The sequence below is a fragment of the Cariama cristata genome, unplaced genomic scaffold (genome assembly GCF_000690535.1).
Source record: "Cariama cristata isolate BGI_N322 unplaced genomic scaffold, ASM69053v1 scaffold2196, whole genome shotgun sequence".
Taxonomy (NCBI): Eukaryota; Metazoa; Chordata; class Aves; order Cariamiformes; family Cariamidae; genus Cariama; species Cariama cristata.
The window spans coordinates 4,930-30,599 of NW_009622496.1; the positions used below are offsets into that span (position 1 = coordinate 4,930).

The 25,670-nt window shown below is 37.3% G+C and overlaps 1 protein-coding gene across 1 annotated transcript in view; it reads left to right on the forward strand.

The window, feature by feature from the left end:
- Positions 1-4,297: 4,297 nt before the first annotated feature.
- The window catches only part of ERC1 (ELKS/RAB6-interacting/CAST family member 1), a gene marked incomplete at its 3' end in the record, with an annotated part of 79,945 nt that continues 58,572 nt past the window's right edge, over positions 4,298-25,670 (forward strand). The window contains exon 1 of the mRNA XM_009702334.1: positions 4,298-4,966. Within this exon, the coding sequence (XP_009700636.1) occupies positions 4,298-4,966 (669 nt within the window). The remainder of the gene's footprint in view (positions 4,967-25,670) is intronic.

Here is a 25,670-nt window from a genome sequence, read left to right on the forward strand (position 1 = left end):
TGCAGGTCCTATTGTGTAATCTAGTTGTACTTATTCACGATTAACTATTTGGGTGTGAATTATGAAAATGTGAACAATTGCTACCTCTGTTAGTTAAGTCTAATGTGTCTGCTACAGTGCTTTATCAGATTAAGACAGCTCTTGTAAAGGCTGACTTTTCTGTTGCTATTATAAAACTGACATTGAAAGCTTCCTTGTGCAGATGGGAATTGGTGCTGCAAGAAAGTTCAGTCTTCTGGAAGCTGGGTATATGGCTTCCATTATGCTGATGGGAGGCACTAAAGGGGTCACTGTGCTGTAAGATGTGCTTCCCTGCCTAGCTCGTGATCAAACTGCCCCATTTCTGACTGTCAGGCAGTGACGCTATGAAGGAGTTGACTCGGTAAATGTTGCTGTCTGTCAGCTGGTTTCAGTCCTGAAGAGAAACTGCAGAAAAGAAATTCAGAGGATATGTTACTTGCTGAAGGCTGCGGAAGTTATTCCAGAATTCTTATTGTCCTAACAAATGTAAGCAGAGATGTTCCTGTATTTCTGCAGTATATTTTTCTGTATTTGGTTGCTTACCTACCTAGAGGTAGTTACTGTGGTATTAGTATTTGCCCTGGAGTAAGGGGAGATATGGAAGGCATCATACACTTATATGACAGATCCTTCAGTGGTTAACAAAACTTTGTGTTAATGAATCTTCCATTTTCTGTTAGCCGTTGCCAGGAATGTTTGCTTTCTGAGCCATTGGTTCACATAAAATACTAGATGGAGAGGCTGAGTGTGACAGTGTTGATAAACACATCTCATTTTGTTGGATTCTTTATCCTGAAGTTGATGTTAATGTGATCCTTCCAGAATTACTTACATTTCTGCTATGCTTGAATGCAACTCTTATTGAAAACCACCAGATTTTTTGACAAGACTAGCAAACCTCTTCCTGCCCTCTCTCACTTCGTAAATACCTTACAATTAAGTCTGCATGAACTTGTGCGGGTTGCATTTTACTATTCTTTCAGCGTGCTAGGTTCTTACGCAGGAGTTAGCAGCTTTCATGCTGCTTTGAATTACCGTTTTCATTGATGTGTGGTTCTGGGTATTGTTATACTTCTTGGAGTGGTAGCTGCTTTGCTGTTTTGAAGGAGGCTTGGTTCTCCATTGCTTTTCACTGGCTATGAGTAGGCTGGTGTAATAAAACAGATCCATTTTAGTTGCTACAAGTCACACTGTAGTACATTTAAATATTTACTGTCAGATTGTAAACTTTTTTCACAGTTCATGGTGTCTGTCGCTGAGTGTTTTTGGATAGTTACCTGTGATCTTAGAAGACATTTTTCTTAGCTGGCACTTCAGGCAGGATATACTGTTATCTACCTTTCATACAGAAAATATGTTCATAACTGTCCTTTTTTCAAACCTTTTTCTACAATGTTGTGTAGTTCTCATCTATTCTTTTTATCCTTTTGATAGTCCTTCTTTCAAGCGTTTTCGTATTCGCTAGATAGCATTTTCAGCTAATACTGGAGCAGGTCAATTGTATGTCTTTGTACTTGCAAAGCTGCTATGCCAATCTCTAGATACCTATATGAAGTTCTTACTTTGGCTGACATTAAGTCTTGGGAAATTTTTTATTTGACTTGCAGATAGGATGCTCTTTGGAAGTTTTTGTTGTCTTGGTGAACAAGAGAGTTTTGTTCCACAAATGTAAAGGTATGCAAGCTACCTTAAGGAAAAATGGTTTAGCACTGGCTTCAGCAGTTTTTGGTATTTTGAAATGCTTGCCATTTATAGTCTCTTTCTTTGTAATCTTAGGTAAGGGTTCCTGTATTGGCAGAAAGGACCAAAGGTTTTTGAAACCTATGGGAGAGTTTGCAAAGGAAAAATGGTCAATATGTTCATGTCACAGTTGGACAGTGTTCCTTGTGGTTACCACCATCCTCTAAGGTTAAGGGATCATTTATTTGTGGCTAAATTTAGGGTCATAGTGGAAGAAGAAAAAAGTAACAGTGTGCATGTTGGCCTCATGGAAGATGATAAGTAGAGAGTTAAGAGACATGTAAAATGCAGTGTGGGTCACAATATTGAAAAACTTGAACTTTTTTGGTTATGTTGCTATCTGAAAGAAATCTTCCATGTAATTTTGCTTGAACTCCTGGAGGGAAACTAGAACTCTTTCTTCTTCCTGATTAATTGGTATTGCAAATGAGAGAAGACGTTTCTGTCACTTCCTTCACTTTGCTGTTTCCAGGATGAAAGATGTTTTTCCTAGTGTGAATTGTCTTAACATCTACTTCTGCTTGTAAATTCCTAATAGCAACAAAGTGAAATGGCCAGTGATAAATGCTACTAGAAAAACATTAAAAAAAAAAAAAGGTTAAGATTTATCTGGTGACATATTGGTTTTTTCTTCTTGAACCATGACAAATGTCTGTGTCAGTGAAAATACTGAAGTTGACTGCGTGGTTGGAAGGGTGTATTTACTTAATATTTGGAATATTCACAGTGTTAAGGTCTAACAATGGTGTAATGAAAGTTCTCATTTCAAGAGAAATACCAGAGGTTTATATTTGCTTGTTTCCAAAGACTTTTTCTTTTCTTAATCTACTGCATTTGTTTGGTTTTGCTTTTGAAAAGTGAGTGCAGTGCAACGCGTGGTGGTGATGGCAGAGATGTTGGAGTTCTACTCCCTGGGTTTCATGTGTGCCCGCTCCGGGAATCCTTTCTGTAACCTTATTCAACAGCTAATTCTGGCAGTTGGCTTTCGTAGCTTGAATTAGTTGATTTTTCTGGAGCAACGGAGGGGATGGGGCCTACCTGTGAAACAAAACTTAGAGCTGAGTTAGCATAGGACTGGTGTTTCCAGTTAAGGTGGACGAGAGCTAACCTGCCTGCCCCAGGTGTTAGAGAATGGCTACTGCACAGCACCTGCTCTGGTACCAGCTCCTTTCAGCTGCCTGGGAAGCTACTTTTCTGTCAAGGACATCCATCACTTTCATTCTTTGAAAAGCTATTAATAGTTTAACAAAATGTTTGCTAAAGCAAGGAGAAAGCAGTTCTGTGAGTTTTCCATTTTGGGAGTGATTAATTCATTAGAAACAATCTTAAAATCTTTTGTGTGCTTCTTATGTGTTGTTAAGCACTTTCCTAGGTGATACTTCTGAATGCAACTGTAATGTACTTCTAGCAACATTTAAAGTTCATGTTTTTTGGGGAAAGTGCTTTAACTGAAACACACAGAATAAAACATGTTCAATCTTTTGGTTCAAGTTAAACTCATTTAAAGCTGTTAAGTGAATGAATGTTTGCACTGATTTACTGTGGTGAGTTTCTAGCAAATTAGTAAAGTGCTGTGATTTGGATTAATTTTCAAGACAATCCTCATGAATGCAAGCTCTCAGTTGAATGTACTTTATGTAGTGTCTAAGAAATCATACCTGACTTGTTTTGAGTGCTCAGGTGGTGTCACAGCAGCATTTTTAGCATTTTGATATCTCAAACAGTGAGATTAGTCTGAAATAGGGTTTCTACTTGGAAGAAGTTTCTTTTCTTCCAGATCTAGGGCACAGTGTCTTGTTTATTGAAGCAACTCTAGTGGAACACTGTAGACTTTGTTACATAGTTTATATTTCTGTACTGTTTTGCATTAGGAAATGTAGCCGAAGTAGAAGAAATGTCTTATCTGTAACCTGTATTAAAAAAAAGTAAATCTGTAGGTGATATTTTGGTAGCTAACTTCAATTATTAATGCTGCTGGCTATTTTTCCTTGGCCTATTTTCTTTTACATAGGTGTTTTAAAATAGTCTGTAGCAATATTGTTGCTAGCTTTGGTTGTCATTTAAAAAAGAGAAAGTGAGAGAAGGGGAGAGTGAGCACTTGAACTTCTGGTGTTTACTGTCTTTCCTCTCTGTCTTTACTGTGATAATATGACAACAGAAAAGCAAGAATAGAAGTTCCTTTTTGAGGTTAAATATTAGAGTTTAAATAAAAGATTCCTTTTTTGTGAGTGGGGATTGAAAAGATTCTGGAAAAGTGTGAAGGTAGTAGCATATACTTTATTCTAATGTGGGACAAAATATTTGGTGATAAACTAGGTATTAATGTATTATTTTTATTGATACAGATTTTAATATGTTATTCTTATTGATACAGATATGGTCCTGAACGTTGTGAGCACGTGACTTCAAAGATGGACAACTGGATCTATAAGTTGTGATTGGCCTTAAGCTGACTTACAACTGTTGAAGAACTTAACAGGATTTCTCTCATTCCTGATTTATGCCTATCTAATTGCCTCACACCACCAGCTTAATCATGTATGGAAGTGCACGGTCGGTTGGTAAGGTTGAGCCAAGCAACCAGAGTCCAGGGCGTTCACCAAGGCTGCCACGGTCACCACGCTTGGGCCATCGTCGAACCAACAGCACAGGAGGCAGTTCTGGGAGTAGTACTGGGGGTGGCAGTGGGAAAACCCTTTCTATGGAAAATATTCAGTCCTTAAATGCTGCTTACGCTACGTCCGGCCCTATGTATCTAAGTGACCATGAGAACGTGGGTGCAGACACCCCAAAAAGCACCATGACTTTGGGTCGATCTGGGGGGCGGCTGCCTTACGGTGTTAGGATGACTGCAATGGGTAGCAGCCCTAACATTGCCAGCAGTGGAGTTGCCAGTGATACTATTGCATTTGGAGAGCACCATCTCCCTCCAGTAAGCATGGCATCCACTGTGCCTCACTCACTGCGCCAGGCCAGAGATAACACAATAATGGATCTGCAGACACAACTCAAAGAAGTATTAAGGGAAAACGATCTGCTTCGCAAGGATGTGGAGGTGAAAGAAAGCAAGCTGAGTTCTTCCATGAACAGTATCAAGACCTTCTGGAGTCCTGAGCTAAAAAAGGAGAGAGCTCTGAGGAAAGATGAAGCTTCAAAAATCACCATTTGGAAGGAACAATATAGAGTTTTGCAAGAAGAAAACCAGGTTTGTCATCTAAGGTCACTGTTGTGTTAATGCAGTAGTATGATTAAATGGATTCAATAAACTTGCATGTCACATTTAAGCAGCTAAATTATATTGGTACTTTTCCCAGGTAATTGGTGTCAATAAGATGTGTTTTCAACTTGCAAACCTCTTTTTAAATGTTTGTTGGACTTGTGAGCCGCCTCTTGAATGCTTTCTCCTTGCATGTCATGGCTTTTTTTCTAGGACCAATGCTAACCACTCTGTTTCATTTTGGAAGCATTTTACCCTGTTCATAATTAGTGTTTCTGTATTGTGTGCCTCTTGTATCATTCTTTGAGATACAGAATGTACTAACTACTGACCCCAAATATAGCTGAACTGTTGCTGAATGTTGACAGATTTGCCAGTTAAAAAAAAGTTCGTGTTACACTGGTCTTACTTTAGAGCTCCAGTTAGAACCTCCAGACCTGCAGTTTTCACAAACAGATATAAATTGTGTTCTTGGCTACATTTAAGTAACAGTTTAATACCTGCTCATTTATTCTTTTGTCATAAGCTGTGCATATCTTGTTATGCAACGATCATAGAGCACCCTACAGTTTAGCCAGTAGTGGTCTGGCTAGTTAGAGAATAGGCAGAACAACAGAGAATCTTGGGTGCCTAGTTCTTTTGTCTTGTCCCTCTCAAAAGCATCCCTAAATTAGAATAAAACTGAGAGTTTGATTAAAATTGAGATCTCTCTGTAGTCAGCCCTACTTATTAAAAGCTTTTTAAAGATTTTCCCACCTAGACCTTCTTGCTAGCTTAATCCTGAAGTAACTACTTGTCTTTGAGTTAGTGTCCCATTTAGTTGTTCCTGACCAAAAATGAGTTAGACATCTCTCTGAGCTCTCTGGTAAGAAATCTCACCACTCTTATGGAAAAGAGGCCCAGTGTCCAACTCCAAAAACTTCCTGAAATGTAATTCAGCTTTCACTATGACAAAATTACTTTCCCTATTGAATTTTTTAAATATCCAAGAAAGTTTAATGAAATAGTTTCCTAATTCAAGTGTGATTGCGTTCTTGAAGCTCTTAGGGTGTACTTGCAATTTTAGGCAGTGCTTTTTTTAATATTTGCTTTAGAAGGTGGAAGGGAGAGGGGAACTGCTGGGGGAAAAAATAGTGCTGGTAGTACTTAACATGTTATACTCTACTTTCAGGTGACCTGTCTTAAATAGTAGATTCCTTTTGGTTAGTGATAATCTGCTACACTGAAGCTGTCTGCAATTTTCTTTTCACTTTTTAAAGAACTGAGTTGAAGAAAGTAAGTTGCTTTTCCTGAGTCAGTATGCAATAATTTAATGAACTTGTCATGTAATTGTATAGCTGTATTCTTAGCGAATGGTAAGTATCACATGGGAGTTGTTAATGTGTGCAACATTTCGTTTTCATTTTCATATGTCTTCTTGGAGTGAAGAAAACCTAAAGTTAATTTTTTATTGCAAAAGTAGGATTTCCTTAGAAGGAGTAATCCAGTGAAAATTTTAGTTATAGTGGTACAGTACCAACATAATAAATACATGGAATACCATCACTCAACTTTCTGATCCTCTTTGTATTTCATCTGCAGGTAAGTATTTTAATTCTCAAATTATTTTAATTTTTAAGTTCTGCTTTCATACTGGAGAGAATGTCTGGGAATATAGTAACATTTTTTCTGAAATCGGTTTTGACATTTGAGGATGCTGTGGAAATCCTGCAAGAAAAATGCAATGAATGTATGGTTTAGAATGGATTAAGCGGTTACTAAATATGTATAGATCGGAGAGCAGTGATTCTTCTATCTGTGTGGTTTTTTTTTTTCTTGTCTTTCCTTTATCCCCTAATTAAACATTTACAGATATTTCCAAGCCACTGTTCTCTAGGCAATCACTATAATTACTACCACACTGGTAGAATTGTATAACTTTGGTTCAAAAAAAGAAGGGTGCAATTTAAAAGTAAAAAGGTATTATTGCAGTGAGCTGTAAAAATTAAGAATGCTAATTAATAGATTGTAGTTAGGTAACAGTGTGTCCTAATTAAACTCTGAATTCATTGTGTCTTCTGTAGCCTTTTGGAGTTGGTCACTTCAACCCTTTTTAAGGAAGATCAATTTAATAGGATTTACTGTAATTAAACAGACTTCTCTGTTTAGACACTGAATAAGGGATTTCTCTGATCTGTTTGGGGACCAGAAAAACCTCTTCATTAGCCCTCCAACCTCCCCATAAAATCAGTTCCAGTATAATTGCAGTAACTGGTGTTTTAGACCTCAGTACAAGTATTTCAGCATATCACTTCTAATAAAAACTTCTTGCATGTGCAGAACTTGTGCTTTATATAAAGTTTAGCTAAGACCAAATACATTGTTAAAAATTGACTCAGCTCAGATTAAAGAGCATGGTACCTGTCCTGAGCAGTCACATCTCTTCTTTTTTTTTTTTTTTTTTTTGGTTGTTATCTCATGGCAATAGGTAGCAGGGATATCTTGGATATAATACTGAGAATGTCGTGTGCGTGCGGCTATACAGCTCTCACTTGGGTTGGGGGTGCTTTAGTCTTGCTCAGTTACAGTGCAGCACAACTGTATTCATCAACTACTCTGAACCAATACTACAACTGTACAGTGTAGCATATGCTGGACTTTATTTTCATCCTTTGTTACTGATCTTGAAGAACCAGAAAATCCTTGCGTTTCATAAATGGGGAATGTCATTGTCATCTCATTTTGAAGAGCTCAAAACCAAACATAGAAAGTATTCCAGTAGTTAACGTAGGTTCTTAGAAAATTACAATAGTTTTCAGTGAGGTGTGGATTAGTTAACCAATTATACTTTGCAAGAAGCCAAAAGGAGAGTGCAAATGATTTCTCAAAGGTTATCAAACCTGTGCATATCCAAGGAGGAACTGATAGAGCCAATAAACAGAAGCTTGGTTTTGGCATGGTATCACTCTCCTCAGCACGCTTTAGTAAGAACTGTCTTTTTCTGAATTGAAAAATTTTTTTTTTTTTTAGTGTGTGTGGTTTAAATTTCCCTGGACACCTCTTAATCAGAAGCCAGAAGAGGGGAAGGAAAGACAGTTTGTACTTTTTGTACTTCAATAGAAATAATTTCCCTAAAAACCGGACCATAGTGGACTATGTAGGACTCAAGAACAAAGGACTCCTCTCAGTTGAAACTTGCTTATAACAAGGCGATTGTCCCTTTAAATAAGTAGTGCAATGCAAATTTGATGTCTAATGCCCTGCGCTGAAATTTCCCACATTTGACTGATCTACGTTTAAGATCTGATTTATGTTTCAGCTGAAATAATGCGGTACTGCTGAAAACATCTTTTTACTTTGATGTATTTCTGTGGTCTTTTTGTGGTTAGGGGACTTGGATGTCTGAGTGAGAGAGTTTAACCAAGAAAATATTTCTGAAAGGAATTTCAGCTTGCATGGGGTAAGCACTTGAAGAACATTCTAATCTCTTGTTATGAAGTGTGATGGGTCTACTCCAACATTTCATCAGCATTCTTCTCCAGAATCAGAAGTACTCTCCATTTCATAGTAGGAGGGAATGAGCATCTCACTTTTTAAAATATAATTGTTCATGTGTTAGCCTCTTAAATGCATTGGGTGCTGCTGTTGTGAGACTGGCTGAGCTTCTAATGAGTACGTTCTTCCTCTGAAAATTAGGTTAATTCTCACCTCTCCATTAATTTAATTTTTTTTAATTATGTATTAACCTAAGAATTAGAATAATTCTAATCATTCTAATCTAAAATGATTAGAACTGGTAATTCTAATACTAGTACCATTCCTGAGTTGGTTATTAGTTGATAGAAAACTAAACTTTCTCCCATTATGGATGTTTAGTTGTGCAATATGCAGTTCCATAGTCAATGCTTAAAGGCGTTATCTGTATCCCACAGCATTACACTTAAATAATTCTTTCAATGACAGATGTCTGTCAGCTCTCTAGAACGCTGCCAGCTTTAAGGTTCCCTCTGTCTTTCCCCAGTTGCAGCATGAAATTATAACTTAATTCTCTTTTAGAATAATTCAAAACTGTCTCCTCAAGAGTGCTTGGTATCTGAGGCATTTATCAAGTTGCAGCACTTTGTAGTAGCTTCAAAAATTGTCATGTAATCACCCAAGAGACGGGCCTTCTGTGTTCTGTCTTTTTGCTATTCTATAAGGAAATAAAATTAGACTTTTAGTGCTTATCTACGTTCCCCAATGCTCCTTTTCTCCCATGTTTCCTATTGAGGTAGAATCTTAATACCTTGAGTTGCTTTGAACTGTAGCATAGGCTGAACAGCTGGTCTCTACTTGATCCATTAAACATACAAGGGGAATACTAGCAACTTAAAAGCGGCTTGCAATAAAACAGGTGATGTCAGTGGTACTGTTGAACTTAGTAGTTTAACTGTGCTTTTTGCTATTAAGCTGAGGGAAGGATTACTTTAAATTCCACAGAACTTGAAATAGCAGACTCTTTCTGCTATATTTCTGCGTCCGCTATATATTGAGACTGTTCAGACATCACACTCCTAACTAGGATTGCAGTATATTGTTCCACGATTCAGTATGTATATTCCTTAAATGTCTTGTCTGTGTTACTGTATTTCTCTAGAAGCCATTGTCTCTTTCAGCATTATCGTAATTCTGGTGTTTGGGTTACTGTCTTTTTCCCTGAAATGTTCTTACTTTCTAAAGTATGAACTAGACAGTTTGAAACTGTGTAAGGCTCTGGTTTGGAACAGATTTCCTTTTAGTCACTCGGTGACCAGTTGAACAGTACTAGATGACAGCAATAGCACAGAGGTACTCCTACACTATAGTTCATTTTAGTAGCAGTCTTGTACTGATATTATATCTTTCTAATACCAAATCCAGTGTTCTCATGTGTTTTTCTTACTCTGTGTGGTATTGACTGAAGTAGAAAGGAGAGGAGCACTTTTGATGGAACTGCCAGTCCATGGAAAAAGACTTGAAGTTGTACTAATAATATGTATGCCAGTCTTCGTGTATGTCTCCAAGGCCAAAAACTGAAATAGAGGGTTTTTTTTTTAAACTCTCTTCAATTTGGTGATATTAGAAAGCGTCATAGACTTGAAGATGATACAGCAAAGTAGGTATCTAAGATCCTAGTAACAGTCTGTGTAATGCTTAAGACATTAGTAAGACAGAGAAACTTTTGTATTTAGGATAAATATATATATATAATGTGTATATTCTGAGAGAAGAGCTAGAGACTAAAAGAGGAGACATTTTTGTACTCTGAAAGTGATTACTTTGTTGGATAACTTATCAAAAGCAGTCATGCCAGCTATTTGAATTAGTAATCAAAGAAAGAAATATTGTGAAATGCCACTTTAACCTCAGCTGACAGGAGGGGAAGAAGAGAAGGAACTTGGTAGTGCTCTAGATATTCCAGTGTACAAACCTTTGAAATAATTTTGTATATACACTTGTGTTTAGCGAACAAAATAAAATACTAGTGTTTTCGGTAATAGTCATTTGTGGTGACTTGAGCTCCTTGACAAAAATCAGATTACAATGGCTTGTCAGCAGGTAAACGTAGCCATTTGGGATTACACTTTTTTTCATGCGTGGATAATGCTTTGTAGTTTTTCTGTATAATTTTTGGCATAATCTGATGAGCAGAGGGAAAAATGACTACATCCACTAAATGTGGCAGATCATAATCGTATCTCCATTTTTTTTTCTGAAGGTAGCAATTACTAGACCTTGAAAAGAAGGTCTTTTCAGCAAAACTTGGTTTCATAACCCAGAAAGTCTACATAAGTATATTTTTACATAGTATTTTGAGATTTATATTGGGTCATCTTGGAAAGAGTCACCTTTTGTAGTGGAAAAAAATATGAGGACAAAGTATGGTTGGTTTCCTTCTGTGTTGATACCAGTTGTTATATCTAAGTGGTTAGCTTAGTGCTTGCAGTAGTAGTACCTTGGACTATGAAGCAGAAATGTTTTTTTTTTAAAAATTATATTAGCAGCCTTGAGAAGCAGGTAGCAATGATCAGTTTTTGTAAAGCTTCATTCTAACTTAGAGATTGTAGTAAATCACCAAAAAAACCCTTGATTTGGTGATGGTTATTTTTACTGTTGAAATGCTTTGTAACTCAGTCGTGTCCTGTTGTTGTATTGTTTTGTACAGTCACTTTTGCTTCCAGAGAATATTAAATAGTCTGTTTTCCTTTATCATGAGGGAACTGTACTATTTTTCTCCTATTTATAACCTTGGACTAAACACCAAAAACTTCTGTACTGATTGGGAGAAATTGGGGCATACCAATATGCATCATGTTTTGCAATTGTGGAGTCAGTATTTACATTTAAACCATAAAGAAAGAATCCATGGAAGGATTCATTATGAACATCTAGATCACTATTTGAAGATAGCTCGTGATAACTTGAATTTTTGTCAGTTGACCTCCATTAAGAAAGTCTTACGGATTCACTGTAGGAAGAGACTGTATTCCTTTAAGACAAACAAACAAAAAACCACCAACCAGACCCCAAACAATGCGCCCACTTTCCCCATACCCCACCCCCCAAAAAAACCTAACCAAACAAAAACCCCCAAACTAAAACCCCCAAAAGCTTAAAATAGTCTTCTTATTGCATGTGTGCTCATTGAAATGAGCATGATCAGGTGCCAAAATTCTAGCATAGAACACAATCAAGAGTGCTTCTAGTGATCATTGCATTAGAAATCCGAGGAGTTAAACTTCTGTATAACAGTTACAGGAATAAATACCATATGACTGGCAGCTTCAGTTTAATTTTAGCAACTTCGTTTGTAAACTGGAATGCTAACTAATGTACTATCATTGGTAAACCTAAGAGTTTGATGGGTGTTGGATTTAAACTGTTTATTCATCTATATATAAGCTTTTAATTTTTTTTATTTTAAAAAACACTATTTTTTCCTATTATTTACATGACTCCAGTGTGTGCACAGTGGGCTGCTTTTGCTCTTCCCTGGGTAGAGGCTACTGGTCCAGGATCCCTTTGGAACAGAGAGAAAAATGATTTAGTCCTTGCTGCTATATGCTGCCTGTAGTTCCTGTATGGATTGCTTTTAAAAGCTAATGACTGTTTTGGAAAATAACTACTATAAGCCAAGAAGAGTGAGCAGTAGTTTGGAGGCAGATTATTCCAGAATTTGACTCCACAACATCAAAAGGGATTTAAGGCAGTATGTACTTTCTTAACAATCTTGGGCAGTTCATTGCAAGCACACAAAATAAGATCAGGTCATAGAGTGATGGCTTTTTGTAATCTCATACATAACACAATGAAAATACACTTTTTATTGAGGGAGAAAGGGATGGAGATCAGCTGTCCAATAAAAAGATCTTTTTCAATGCTTTGCAAATATAGCAGAGAGGTGGAGAATAAATTCTACTTTTTTAAAAGGTGCTTTGTTTAATGCCTGTTGCTGTATGATATCTACATTATTATCAGGTTCTGTAGTGTGTTGCTGTGCATTTCTGTTTCTACAGTGGTACACTTTCCTGCTTCTTCCTTTCTTTTCCTTCCCTTCCCAATCCCTGCTTCAGTGGGCTGAGGAGAGAAATAGGGAGACAGCCTAGGTTTGGAAAAACAAGCAAGTAATAAATGGTAGTCTGAAATTAACTAATCCTCTCTGGAATCTGTATCAAAGCTAAGTATGGTTGCATTTTTTCCTGACCAATACATACTACTACATCATCATCATGTTCTTACTAGTAACACTGTCAAGGAATAGGCACTTCACTAAATACTCTTTAGCTGTCTAAACGTTTCACAGATGCAGACCTTCTACATGAGAAAGTATGGTTGACATTAAGTTTATGGATTTTTGATCTTTCTTGTCAGATGATCAGGTACCAGCTACCTTGGGTTGTTAAATTTTGAGAACAGATGGTCTTCTAATTATACATTGGTGTGGATTCCAAAGAATACAGGGCCATGCATTTCTTCTGGTACTTTTTGTGACTTGTTTCTGAGATTAAAACAAGTCAGTGCATGAACTACCACCATTCAGAGATTAAAATATTTTTTTCTTCAGGTACTTTGTACAGGTTCTGTTTCTTCCATAGTAGTTGATTGCTCCTGGCGTTTTAAAAAAAGCAAATCCTACCTTTTTTTAATGCAGTGTGATGAGGTTTATATACCTTTTTCCCTTACAGGAGTCATGAAATTGAGTAATGATCTGGTTTTTAGTGGAATCATGTCTCGGATGACAAATACTTAGTTTTGACTGAGGGGAGGGAAAAGCTTTCTAAGCATACGTTTGTGTTGTAGCATGTTGTCTTTGAGGACCTGTAAGTGCAGTAATGCTCATCTCAGGCTTAGCTTATTGGTAGACTTGGGTTATTTTGCACCAGGAAGAAGTCCTGACACTGAAGACAATCGTGCGTCCTATAGTAGACCTCCTGTCTTGCTGTGAGAAAGCAAAGCTTTTTTTTATTTATTATTGGCATAATTGATTAGACTTTCCACATTATAAGTGGGTATCAGTTCTCAGATGAACAGAAACTAGCCATGAGGCAACAAAAGTAACTTGAAATAACTAGAACTTTCCTCATTAGAGAGGCAAGATACCTACACAGCCTATTCCAGCATCTGATCTCACAGCTGTAAGCCTCCACAAGGCTTATTCCTATGGCTATGCCTCTTTTGAGAAATGGAAACATTTAATACTAAACATTTGATTTGCTAAAGGATTCAGGGCATCACACCAAAGCTCTTAAACTCTAACTAGAAATATTATAAATGTCAAAAGTAACACAGCTAAGTAATACACCAACCTGCTTGGAAAGTAAAGCTTTACTATAGAAGATGCCAATCCTCCATAGTCAATTTATACCTTGGATCTGATCTAAAGAAGCAGTAGATGGATGAGAAAGACATTGTCTTTAAGAATGGTCATACTTCTGCAACCTAGGCTAGATCCTTTCAACGGAGCTAGATGTTATGATTGAAGGTTTATATATCTCGTCCATGTTGAACACTTTCTTGCAAGTGTGCTGCAAAATTAAATTAATTTTTCTGTTTTTCAGGAACTGGAAGGTGCATCTCATGCACAGAAACGGAAAGCAACTGTGAGATTTTTCTCTCCTACATAGGGGAAAAGGTGGTCTTAGTTGCATTGTAGACTTAAAAAGAGTGAAAGAATGTGTAGGGTAAGGTTTGCTCCTATCTTATTTTAGGTGAAGGTCTTATGGGACATAGTTTATCTGATCCACAGGAGATTCCTCAGTTCACAGTAAGACTTAATTATTGGTCTGGATTTTGCATCAACTAAAAATGTACATATGAAGTTCTTCATAAGTGGTTTTGGCTTCTATGGCAAGAGGTTTCAGTATTTTTGTGCTGGATGAGAGAACTACATCCACAGAGAGGATGACAAAAGCTTTAGGCTGAGGATTAGTGCTAATAGATGAAATTATGAATCACAGAATAATCCTCGAAAAAGGAAAAAGGCAGAAAGAACATACATAGTAAAGGTTTTTTATTAGGTCACTAGGAAATGCTGTGCCCTGCACTGGAGACTTAGGAAGTAACTGCCTTATTTCCCTCGATTGGATAAATGTGGAGAATCAGATTGTTCAATGATTCATTATTTGTCTCTGTTTGGTTTAGGAGCACAAATGACAGTGTTTTATTTACTAGGTAGAGCATAGTTAAACATCAAAATTTCAGTGTTTTTCTGATTATGCTGCTCGGTAATCCTGATGAGAAAGAGAAGAGCTTTCGGAGAGGGCAGAGGTGTAAAAATCTAGATAATTTTTTGATCTGACCAAGTATGGCAATCTTTGTGTGTTTTACATTAATGTAATAAATTTATAACAAATACATGTACTTTTTTTAAATTTTCCTTTTGTGTGTGCACATGTCAAAATTAACAAATGTAATTTCTTGTGGAGATTAACAGTTTATCCAGAGTAATTGTACAAAAGGCCTACAACCACAGATGTGCTTTTTTTTGAGGGTAGAAGAATTTCCTAGTCTTCATCAGCATGTATATCATTTAAGTAAAGTAAAATTATTCTGTCTATGGAAGCTTTGATTTGGAGGACAATTTTTAAGGCTTTCTCCTTCAGCCAGTGTCTGATGGGTCTGGTTTGGCCATATGGTTATGAGCCTGTTAATGTGTAACTATTTTAATAGATCTGTGAGCCTAGTTACTCAAAGGAGGGACCTTTCTAAGGAAGCACAGGTATACTTTCATATGAGAAAGTAAATAGTGTGCTATATATGTGTGGTCAACAGCATTTTTTACAGGTGAAGAAAGATGAAAAACTCAACCATTTTGTGATCCTCTTTGCAGAGGGTGTTTGGACCTTCTGGTCCCTTCACTGTGTCTGGGAGGTTCCAAAGAATGGAATTATCTGCTGTAATTTATGTTGGGGGGGAACCAAAAAAACCCCTTGCAATAAAATGAGTTCATCCAAACTTTTCTTAACACTGAATTAATTTTGATTTGAACTAGCAGATGATTTTGACAGTAAGAAAAGTTCTAATAAGTATGCTTTGGCCAGAGAAGCTCTGTGCATGTACTCGACCAAACAGCTGAAGTAAGTGTGAGTACTGCTGTGTGCTCAAGTTATGATATGTAGTACTTTTTGCAGTTGTGTAAGATGCTAGTGAGATCCTACTAGTAGTTCCAGAATTAATCCCTTATAAGCAATTTTGGTTGTAAATAGTATAGCTTCTAATTACCATTACAAAACCCATCTTACTTTTTTTGAGCTTTTTTGTTTTAAGTCAGTAAATATGTTTACAATTTGACTTTAAAATTGAGCTTTGCACTTCAGATGTAACAGTTGAACAAATTTGGTTGTACTGCTGTTACATTCTCTTTCTCCTGTCCTCCTACAAATAAGATTCAAAATTCAATGTTTGCCATTTAAAGAAGATTCCAAGTTATTTCTATCCAGGAAAAGCTTTCACTTTTTTTTGGCGAAGGCTGGGAATGCATTCAAGACTAGCCTTCTAAAACTGCATGCTGTGTTTTCTCAAAGCAGAATCAGTTCAGTGTGTACTTATTCAGAAATTATTCCTCTCCTTTCCATTTGGCTGAATCGGCTCAGATTTGTGTGCCTTTAAGAAGTCTGAGGTCTGTCTCCTTTTTGAATGTGTGAGAATGTCATTCATCCATATCTAGCATCACTTTTTTTCTTAATTAACTGTTTATATTTTTTTTTCATCTCAGACTTCTTTAATCTGAAAGTCTGGGAACTTGTGGAAGAAATCATTAATTCACTTTCTTTTATACTTAATATAGTTAAAGTTTCTTTGTGAACTGCTGAATGCTAGACAGTCTTTGAAGACTGATCTGGAAAAAGTAGATCTGTACTTCACAAGTTGAACTTGTTAGCAGGTTATTTGGTGCAGTTGGACGTTATTGTAGATAGACAGTAGTTGATACTGGAACCTCTTTGTATATGCTGTATATAATTTGGCTCTTTAACTCTTGACTAGATTTATTCTGGTCTATTGAACCAAACATTCTCCTGCACATGTGGTTTTATGCTATCCGAAGGAGTGATGCTTGATTCACTTTTTCTCCGTTAGGGATTGGAGTGTGTTTGGTATGCATCTGGAGCAGAACTTCTGTTTGAGTTTCCTCTGATTTCTATCTAGTTCACACACACCAAAACTGTTTTCTGAAACCAACACCTGACAAGTAGGAACTATCTGAGGATCTTACAAACAGTGCTGCTGCTGCAAAATAGAAGGTTCTTGAGTATGTAGTAATGTTTGTACAGCTTCCAATGCCTAAGCCTCTGAAGGAGTTTAAGTACTGGTGAATTAAATTTTGCAACACTCAGGAAGGTGTATGTTATTTCTGTCAGTGAATGCATACTGTAAAATGTTTCCAAACCAGTAAATTGGGTTAGAGATAATGTGATTTTTCAAAATCATGCAGTTAGTGGTTGCTGTAGTTCGAGATATTGGAGGATTTTTGTCATTTGTGTTAACAATTAGAAAGCAGAATCACCTCCTACTTCAAAAAGTGATCGGATATAATAAGTGCTGTGAACTTTTCAGGCATGTATTCATAAGAGCTCTATAGTATGCTTAGGTTAGACTTGAAGCAAGGTACCTTTTGGTTTTGCCACCTTTTCTTGAAGGGTGTTGGGCTTCACAGTTCATATGTATTTCTCTGTGATTAAACAACTGTCAGTTAATTTTGCTAACCATCTGTGAGTGAAGGTACTAATTTTAGTAGTGCACCAATAACAAGAAGGGTCAATATGCCATGTAGGCTTTTATATATAACTGAAACTGTGAGATGAGGTTTTGCTGCTGAGAACTTTAATTTTCTGGACTTCTAATCTGCTCAATTAGAACTTCATGAATAGCAGACTTTATTACAAAAAGGCAGAAGTAATATTTTTCCATGAAAATTGATCATTTTAACTGAATTTTTTTATATTGTCACTGCTTTTTCAGTTTAAGAGGGAATATACTATGTTTTCCTTTTTTTTGTAATTCTCATTGGATGGGCAATATTTCTGCCTGTGATCTTCCATTCAGTTAGGCTTCTTTTGTTGTTCTTTTAAGCTATGAAAATCAGTGGTTTCTACTTTTTTATTCATACTTATGTATATTGCAAACAGAAATTGTGATTAACTTGCAAAACTTTTTACCATGTGAATGTTTCCTTATGAATCTTCACATTTTTGGAGTGAGAGGAGGCCTGGTAAAAAGCCCACCTTTAATTTATGGAAGTCACTTCTGAATTGGGCAATAGATTTGCACACAGCAGAGTAACTAGTAAGGTGTTTTGTAATTAAAAAGGCAGAACATGACTACTTGAATTTGGTGGTTTATGATCTCTATTAATCCTAAAGTAACTGGTCAAGGTTCTACGAGGTGTGACAGATACTTTGCATCCCTTGTACAGTACGTCATGAACCTGAATTACAAGTAGTGAGTGACAGTGTTAGTACTTCATCAAGTTACAAAACTGCTATTACTGCCATGAACAGATTCAGTTTCCAGTAGGAAACTTCTTCCCTTTTAACTTGTTTTAACATGCTCTGAATTAACATCTCAGTTGTTTTTAGAACTTTTGTCTATCACATCAGGTCTTTTGTCATTAAAAGGTGGTATTAAACAGTACAACATTAGATCAAGAGAACAGGAACTTAGGTAAAACATGAAGTATAAGGCATTAGAGATGTATTGTTATTTGAAGTAAATAATTGGTAATTATTAACAGTACCTTCATATACAATACTTAAGTTGGTGGCTAAAATGTATGTTTTTTCTTCCCAAAGTCTTTTATCTGTTTATTTCTGTTCTTCTGGGCTTGTTTCTTCTTCCTTAATCACAATTCCTTTCTTTCCCCCTTCAGCATTGGGCTGGCTGTTGGGAGATAAGTAGCATAATTGTTCTTAGGTCACTTTCGGTGTTGGAATCATTTAAATTGCACAAGTTCAGTTTTGTGCAACAGATTATGCCCTAAGGCACACACACATATGTATCCAAACTACTCATTTACATGGCTAACATGCAAACAAGAAGGGCCCCGTTTTTCATGGAGTTCTTATAATATCTCATGTTCAAAGGACTATTTATGTTGACTTGATAGTTGCAAATGATTTGTGAATCTTCTGAATGGCCAACAGTCAGGTTAACAACTCCAGAGTGTGGACATCATAAATTGTCGGGAAATGTTTAAAGAATTTGACAATCAACGCCTGACAGAATCTCTCTGGAAAAAATACATAGCTGTTGTCTTAACTGTATTTTTCCACTAATCTTGGTTTTCTACTTGTTCTTGATGCGTCTTTAATTTGTGCAAAAAAATTCCAGATCCATTGGGCAGTATCAGTAATTACTATCACTATGGGCTTTTTTCTCCTCTAGTAGCCATCAGTCTCTGCACCAAATGAGGCACAGTTGGTATTGTAATAATGTAAGCACAAATTCAGCATATGGTGAATAAAGCAGAATTGATTCAGTGTGAATCCACCCAAATATTAGGAAGTCCTGAACTTACTTTACACATATTTTTAATGTAGTTCTTGGATGGAATTTGCTTTAAAAATGCTATATTTCCACTATCATTAATCTTACATAACTTATCATTATTGTCCCCTTTTGCTGGCACTAGTTTTAGTGAGTTGAGTGAATTCTTTGGGTGAACCGAGTGTCAGGGGACTGTTCTGGTTAAAGAGTGACTTTGCAAAAAGTCTAATTTTCACATGACTTTGTTCCTTAAACAGCAGTCCTGAGGGAAATGAGATTAAAAGATAGAACCTTTGAACTCTAAAGATATTTTTATTACTGTAAAATATGTTTGTAATGAACTCCAGAATTAAATCAATCTTGCTTATGCTGACACTCATGAATAAATTATTTCCTGCTCAAAATGTCTGTTTCCAGAACAGAGTTTGGACAGAAGTAGTAAATGAGGATTACATTTTCCTTTCAATTTTATAAACTCACTAAAAATATGCTTCAGCTTCTGAAGATTCCCATTCTTGGGCAAGTATTAAGGAAAGGAATAAAAAAGTTGTTTTTTTCCTCAGCTCCTGCTTGTGGAACTGAGGGATTTCTTCAAGAACTTTTAATGTGAAATGTAGACTAATGTTGATCCCCTAGACAGATTACTCAATTTCTTCAGCCTTCTCACTTGGCTTCCTACATTCTCCCACAGTATGCAAATAGAGAGATAACACACCTGAACAAAATGTTTCATCTTTCTGTGCTATGCCAGTCTGAGAAGATCTCCCCGGCCTCTGTGATTCAGAAGCAGAGTTCAAGGCAAAGAACTACCAGCAGTGAATTGAATGAGGGTTGAGTCAGGAATTACTTGAAAAAACTCAATCCGTACCAGACCACAGGATGAATCTGAGGGTGCTGAGATTGCTGTTTGATGCCACTGGAAGGTTTATTTCTATCACCTTTAAAAGAGTAAGGAAATTGGGGAGGGATCTCAATAAACTGTAGAAAGGCAAATGTTCCACAATCTTCAAAACAGACCAAAGGCTAAGCCATGGAATTCCAGGCTGGTGCTCCTTGCTTCAGTCCCCAGAAACATTGGGGGGTGAGTCCTTTTGGAACACGTTTTTGTGCGTGTCAGTGACAAGGTGATGATTGGGCACAGTCAGCATGGACTTACCAAGGATAAATGATGCCTGATTTCATTGCCTTCTGTGACAAAATGTCTGGATTTGTGGGCGAGGGAAGGAGTAGTGGATATCACTTACTTTGCGTTTAGTAAGGCTTTCATCATTGTCTCCCACAGTATTCTTGTAATTCTAGTTAGAATGCTGTGGTCTAAGTGGTTGGGCAGCCAGATGGGTAAAAAGCTGGTTGTGCAATCAGGCTCAGAGGGTAGCAATTAACGGGTTAATCGCTATGCAATTGCCTGTAACAAGTTGAATCCTGTTTGATATCTTTATCAGTGACTTGGATGGAGGTGACGTGGTCCACATTGATTCAGATGGCAGATGATGCCAAACTAAGGGGGCCAGTTAAGCTCAAGGGCAGAGCTGCCGTGCAGAGGGACCTATTCTGCAGGAATGAGCAGGCAGGAGGCTTATGAGATTCAAGAGGGATGAATGGGAATAAAAAGCCCCTTGGAAAGATAGAGGCTAGGGTCTGGCTAGTTGGGGAGCAGCTCTGCAGAAAAGGATTTGGGGAGCGGCCTGGTGGACAGCAAGTTGAACATGAGCCAGGGGTGCACCCTGGCAGTGGAGAAGTTTATTGTAATTATCTCCTTCAGCTTGACACTTGTTAAGCCACAAGTAGAATACTCTGTCCAGCTTTTGGCTGCCTAATACAAAAAAGACATCGATAAGCAAGCAGGTTCCTTGGAGGGGTACCAAAGTGATTAGTGGGCTGAAGCACAGACCCTGTGAGAAGAGGCTGAGGGAATGGGCCCTGTTTAGCTTGGAGAAGAGGAGGCTTTGGGGGGACCTAATAGCAGCCTTCCCATACTATGAGGCAGTTATTGAGAAGAGGAACCAGGCTCTTTGCATGCTGCATGGTGGGAGAATGAGAAATAAGGGATATAAATAGAAATGAGAGGTTCTGATCAAAGGTAAGAAAAACCTTGGAAGTTTTCAAAATCTGACTGGATAAAGTCCTGAGCAAGTTGGTTTAATCTCGTAGATGACCGTGCCTTGACTGGAGGTTAAACTAGATGACCTCCTGCTGTCCTTTCCGACTTGAATTATTCTATTGTAATTCTGTTTTGAAACACTGATTGGCATAATGTATTATGTGTGCTTAGGTTTCTAGCCTAAATGTTGACCTAAGTTTTCCAGTCATCTAAGCCTGGATAGTAACCCAAGATCTTTTGTTCTTCCATAGTGACTGGGCTTCCGATGTGTGTTTAGCTGCAAAAACACTGCATAAAATATAGTAGTACTGAGTGGACTTTCAGACAACCAAAGCATTGCACCCCAAACTATATTCAGTACACTGGCAGTGCTGAAACTGGAACCTGTCTGCTTTTGTTTCCAGCATTATGGATGTGTTCTTGCTGGACGTACCAGTGCTGAAAAAGTATCAGCTGCCCAGGCTTAAGCTTTCTGCACATCAGTGACTAGCTGTTCGTTTCTGGCCTGACGGTCAATGGCATCAATACTCACCTTGTCTGTTAAAACTAAAATGAAAGTGTGTCAGGTGTAGCAATTGTTATTGTACTGTTGCTGGAACTATGATCGTTTTCTTCATCAAGCATGCTGGCTTTCTGAGGAGGAGTCATAGTCCAGATGCAGTAGATCCAGATTGACTTCAAGGCTTATGTTTGACAGTATTCCCACAAATCCAAGGTTATTTGTGAAAGTGTAACTGCTGTCTTTCCAAATCCTAGGTTCAGGATGTAGACCTTTTTTGATTTGTTTTGTCTCCCACCTTTTCACTAGCTTTGATTCTATTGCATATCTATTTTTAAATGTTGACTAGCTTCTGTACTAGGTGCATTTTTCTCAAATTCTTTATAATTTTAATGCTAACACCTATGTACAAAGTTCTTGTGTTTCAAGGCGCTGAACTAATGCTCATGACTATCATTTATTTTTGAATACATCTCTGAGGGAGGAAGTTGTTATGTTACAGATGGTAGTGGTACACTTTAAATATTAATCAACATGTAGGCATATCTGTATGAGAGTTTGTGGTGAGCCTTATGTTGTCACTTGATCTTTTTTTAACTTCAAGAAGAGTGTTCAGCCTGCATGACAGTTCTGTAGCTGCTCTGCCTTTGGCTTACTGTTCAATTTCAATTCAGGTCAGACCATCTTCATGTTAGCTTTTTCAACAGTCTTGCTGTCCAAGTTTCCTGAGGGTTTTCTCTAGTCTTACAGCTTAATATAGTTTCAGAGTATAGTTAGCCATTTTATTTTGATCTCTACTTTGTAGTCTTCATGCACTATCTGTTTAATTAATTTATAAAATGCATGCCTATGATCAGATTTTAGAAGTTAAAGACCTGATTTTTTTAAACTTTATCATATTGGATATAAATCTTATGCTAAAGAAAAACATTACATCTTGTTAAAAAAATCTAAATTTTAACTTGGGTTTTTTATTTTTTATTTTGTAGTAAACCGATTTAGCGGAGTTATCACTACATTCTTTCTAAGTCTTAGAAAATAAACCTTTCTCAGTGCCCCTGAATGTATGTAATGCATCCAAGGTGATAGCTTGTCCAATGCCTCAGTCAGTAGCCTTTAGACTTATTCTTGTCTAAAAGATCTAATTTCCCCACGTATTTTCAGCAAATTTTGTTTCCTTCTTTCTAATTTCACAGCCTTCCCATTCCAGTCTTTGTCATCTTCATCATGTTTTGTGGTTACTGGGCAGCGTGGAAGATATGAACTGTGTTTAGCTTATAGCAAGTGGGATAAACCACACTGAGTTTGACTCGCCTTTAAGTTCTAATCAGTTTTCTCATTTCATCCTGATACTACTAGAACAAGGATAATGAAAGAAGCTCTTTTTTTTACAGCCTCTTGTGGTGGTCTGACCTTAGGTCGGCTGCCAGATGCTCACCAAGCTGCTCTCTTGTTCCCCCTCCTCAACAGCATAGGGGGGAGAAAGTAAGATGAAAAAGCTCATGGTTGAGATAAAAACAGGGAGATCACTTACCAGTTACTGTCATGGGCAAAACAGACTCAATTTGGGGAAAATTAATTGATTTTTTTGCCAATTAAAAATAGAGTAGACTGGTGAAACAAAGACAAAACTACAAATCACCTTCCTGCCCCACTTCTTCCCAGACTTGACTTGACTCCTTCCTTCCTGGCTCTTGTACCTGTCTGATGTGGGTGCAGCTCCTGATCTCTTCTCACAGAGGCCATCCCTGCAGCCCCCCACTACCAAAACCTTGCCACGTAAACCCAGTACACCTATGCATACCTGGGATTGAGTGCTGCCATTGACTTTTGAGTATTCAAGTTTATTACAGAAGAATTATTATGCATTAATAGGTCATTAAAGATTTCAGCAGTCTCCCATTGCTTTCTAGATAATTAAAATACTCATGCTGTCATAAACACTTTGGAAGTTTGTAAAGTAAATATACAGCAAGCAATCTGATATTTTTGCATCTTTCGCTGCTAATTTGGAGTCCCCATTGGTTCAGTTTCCTTATGACTGGTAAAATGCTAGTTTGTGCAAGTACCTTGCGAGTATTATACCTTTCCTGATTTTATGCTGTGAAAGATCTTTATTGGTCACTAGACCTTCATTTATATGGATATCTTCAGCTTCCCAAATCTAGCATTCAGCTGCATCTGGAAATCCTGCTGTCCTGATAACCTTTTTTTTTTTTTTCATCCTGTCTTATTTTCAGGCTTTAAAGGCATTTGCTGCTACCTTCTAACATCCCTTGTGAGTCTGACTCAAACTTTGTCTTTGCGGTATGTCAGGACATTCTTTTCTGTTTATCTTCTATTAGGTATGTTTGTGTGTATATGTAACAACATACATTTATTTTAAATACTTTCAATCTATTTAGTATATCTCTGTTAAATCAGTTGTATGTTTTCATCGCTATCTGGCTTGCTTATTTTGGATTTTCCCCTTTGTAGTTCCACTGTATTTGGGTGAAATTGGTTTGTAGGCGAGTGATTTCAGTTCCTTTACTCAGCTTCTTCATACAAATTTTGTTATTCTTTCTTGCATGTCTGAATTCTCTTTGTGTTCATAGTCTTTAATTTGTTCAAGTGATAGCTTCTATGTGGTTGACACTGATATACCATTGTACTGAGGTACAAACGCACTTGCAATCGCACCCCCTACTCTGTATATTGCCCATACCTGTCTGCACCTGCTTAAATAGTTATTTCTCTGAGATCCTCTCAAGAGTTGAACTTGGTAAATCTGTTCAAAGAGCCTATTTTCTCCCTTCCCTTCAGTACTGAGATCATACTGGGTTTTGACACTGAGGAACTTTGCTTGTTTCTGCTGAGAATTTAATTTTTAGTGCCAGAGATTCTAATGGTGGAAATACTTGGTCTTCTAAGCTTTTTGTGTTAAAGTAGCAGGTTTGACATATCCAAGAGGTACAATTCCTTCTTTCTTCCCCCCCCCCCTTGCTTTTTCCAGTTATAATCCCTGTTTGGGAAAGAGGCTTTTGTTTCAAGAAATTAGACTATTTTTATAAAGAATTTGCTCAATAGAGGGAGTGTATTTGCAAGTATTTGAGGTTGTGTAGTTTCAGACCCTTCAGTTGTCCACCCCCAGGGACCTTTCTCAAGAGATGAGATGGGATTTGAAAGTTTTAGGTTGTTTTGGGTTTTTTTTCTGCAGCCATTGCTTGAGAAATTAAAACTTCTTCCTCCACAACTGCTGTAAGGGAAGGGCTATTTATGGTATTTTCAAGTACTGGAAAGAAAATCTAAGATGGATTTTTTTATCCTCATTTTAAGAGAATTAAGTACCTCTTACTTGCATTTCAAGTTCATAATGATAATATTGCTACTGATAATACAGTCCCTCCAATGGAAGAGTTGGTTCATCTGTCTCAGCCTCCAGGATGTTTATTCCTGCATGATGATCAAGGTTATGCTAAGACAGTATCTGCAATTATTCCTTGTTCAGGATTACCATTTGTCAATTCAAAGTGACAACATTTGTAACAACAAATATCTTGACTGAGATTGCTGAGTTGCCAACCTGCCTTTGAAGGGGATGATGCCCTTAATGGGATGACTTCCTAAAAGGGAAACCGCAGGTTTTATTATGCCTTTTGTATTACTTTGCTATTGTTTTATTCTCCAGGGCCTCACAATCAAAAGTCAGTGACATAGTATCAGTAATCTTCTGCATATCACTTGTGCTTGACTACTAATGTATGTAGACCTATCTGATGTTAGACATAAATGGCACTGCCACCATGTTTTATGTAAACAAATAAAGTATAGAATCCTGTCACCGGTTAAGGCTGGGCCGGCTCTTAAAGCGGGCAGCAGATGCTCTCTGTTAACCCCTCCCTCCCTCTGGGAGGGGAAAGGATGGAGGAAAGGGAGAGAGACTTACGGATTGGAAATTAAAACTACTTTAATAATACAATAATAATGGAAAATATTATAAGGTATTAATACTAGTACTACTAATAATGGAAATAAGAGGAAAAGTATACAAAACCAATACTGAGGGTCCTGATGATGGTCGGGGATTGCAGGCCGCAGCCCCCAGAGGCTTGGCTGCTACCGCTGCAGGG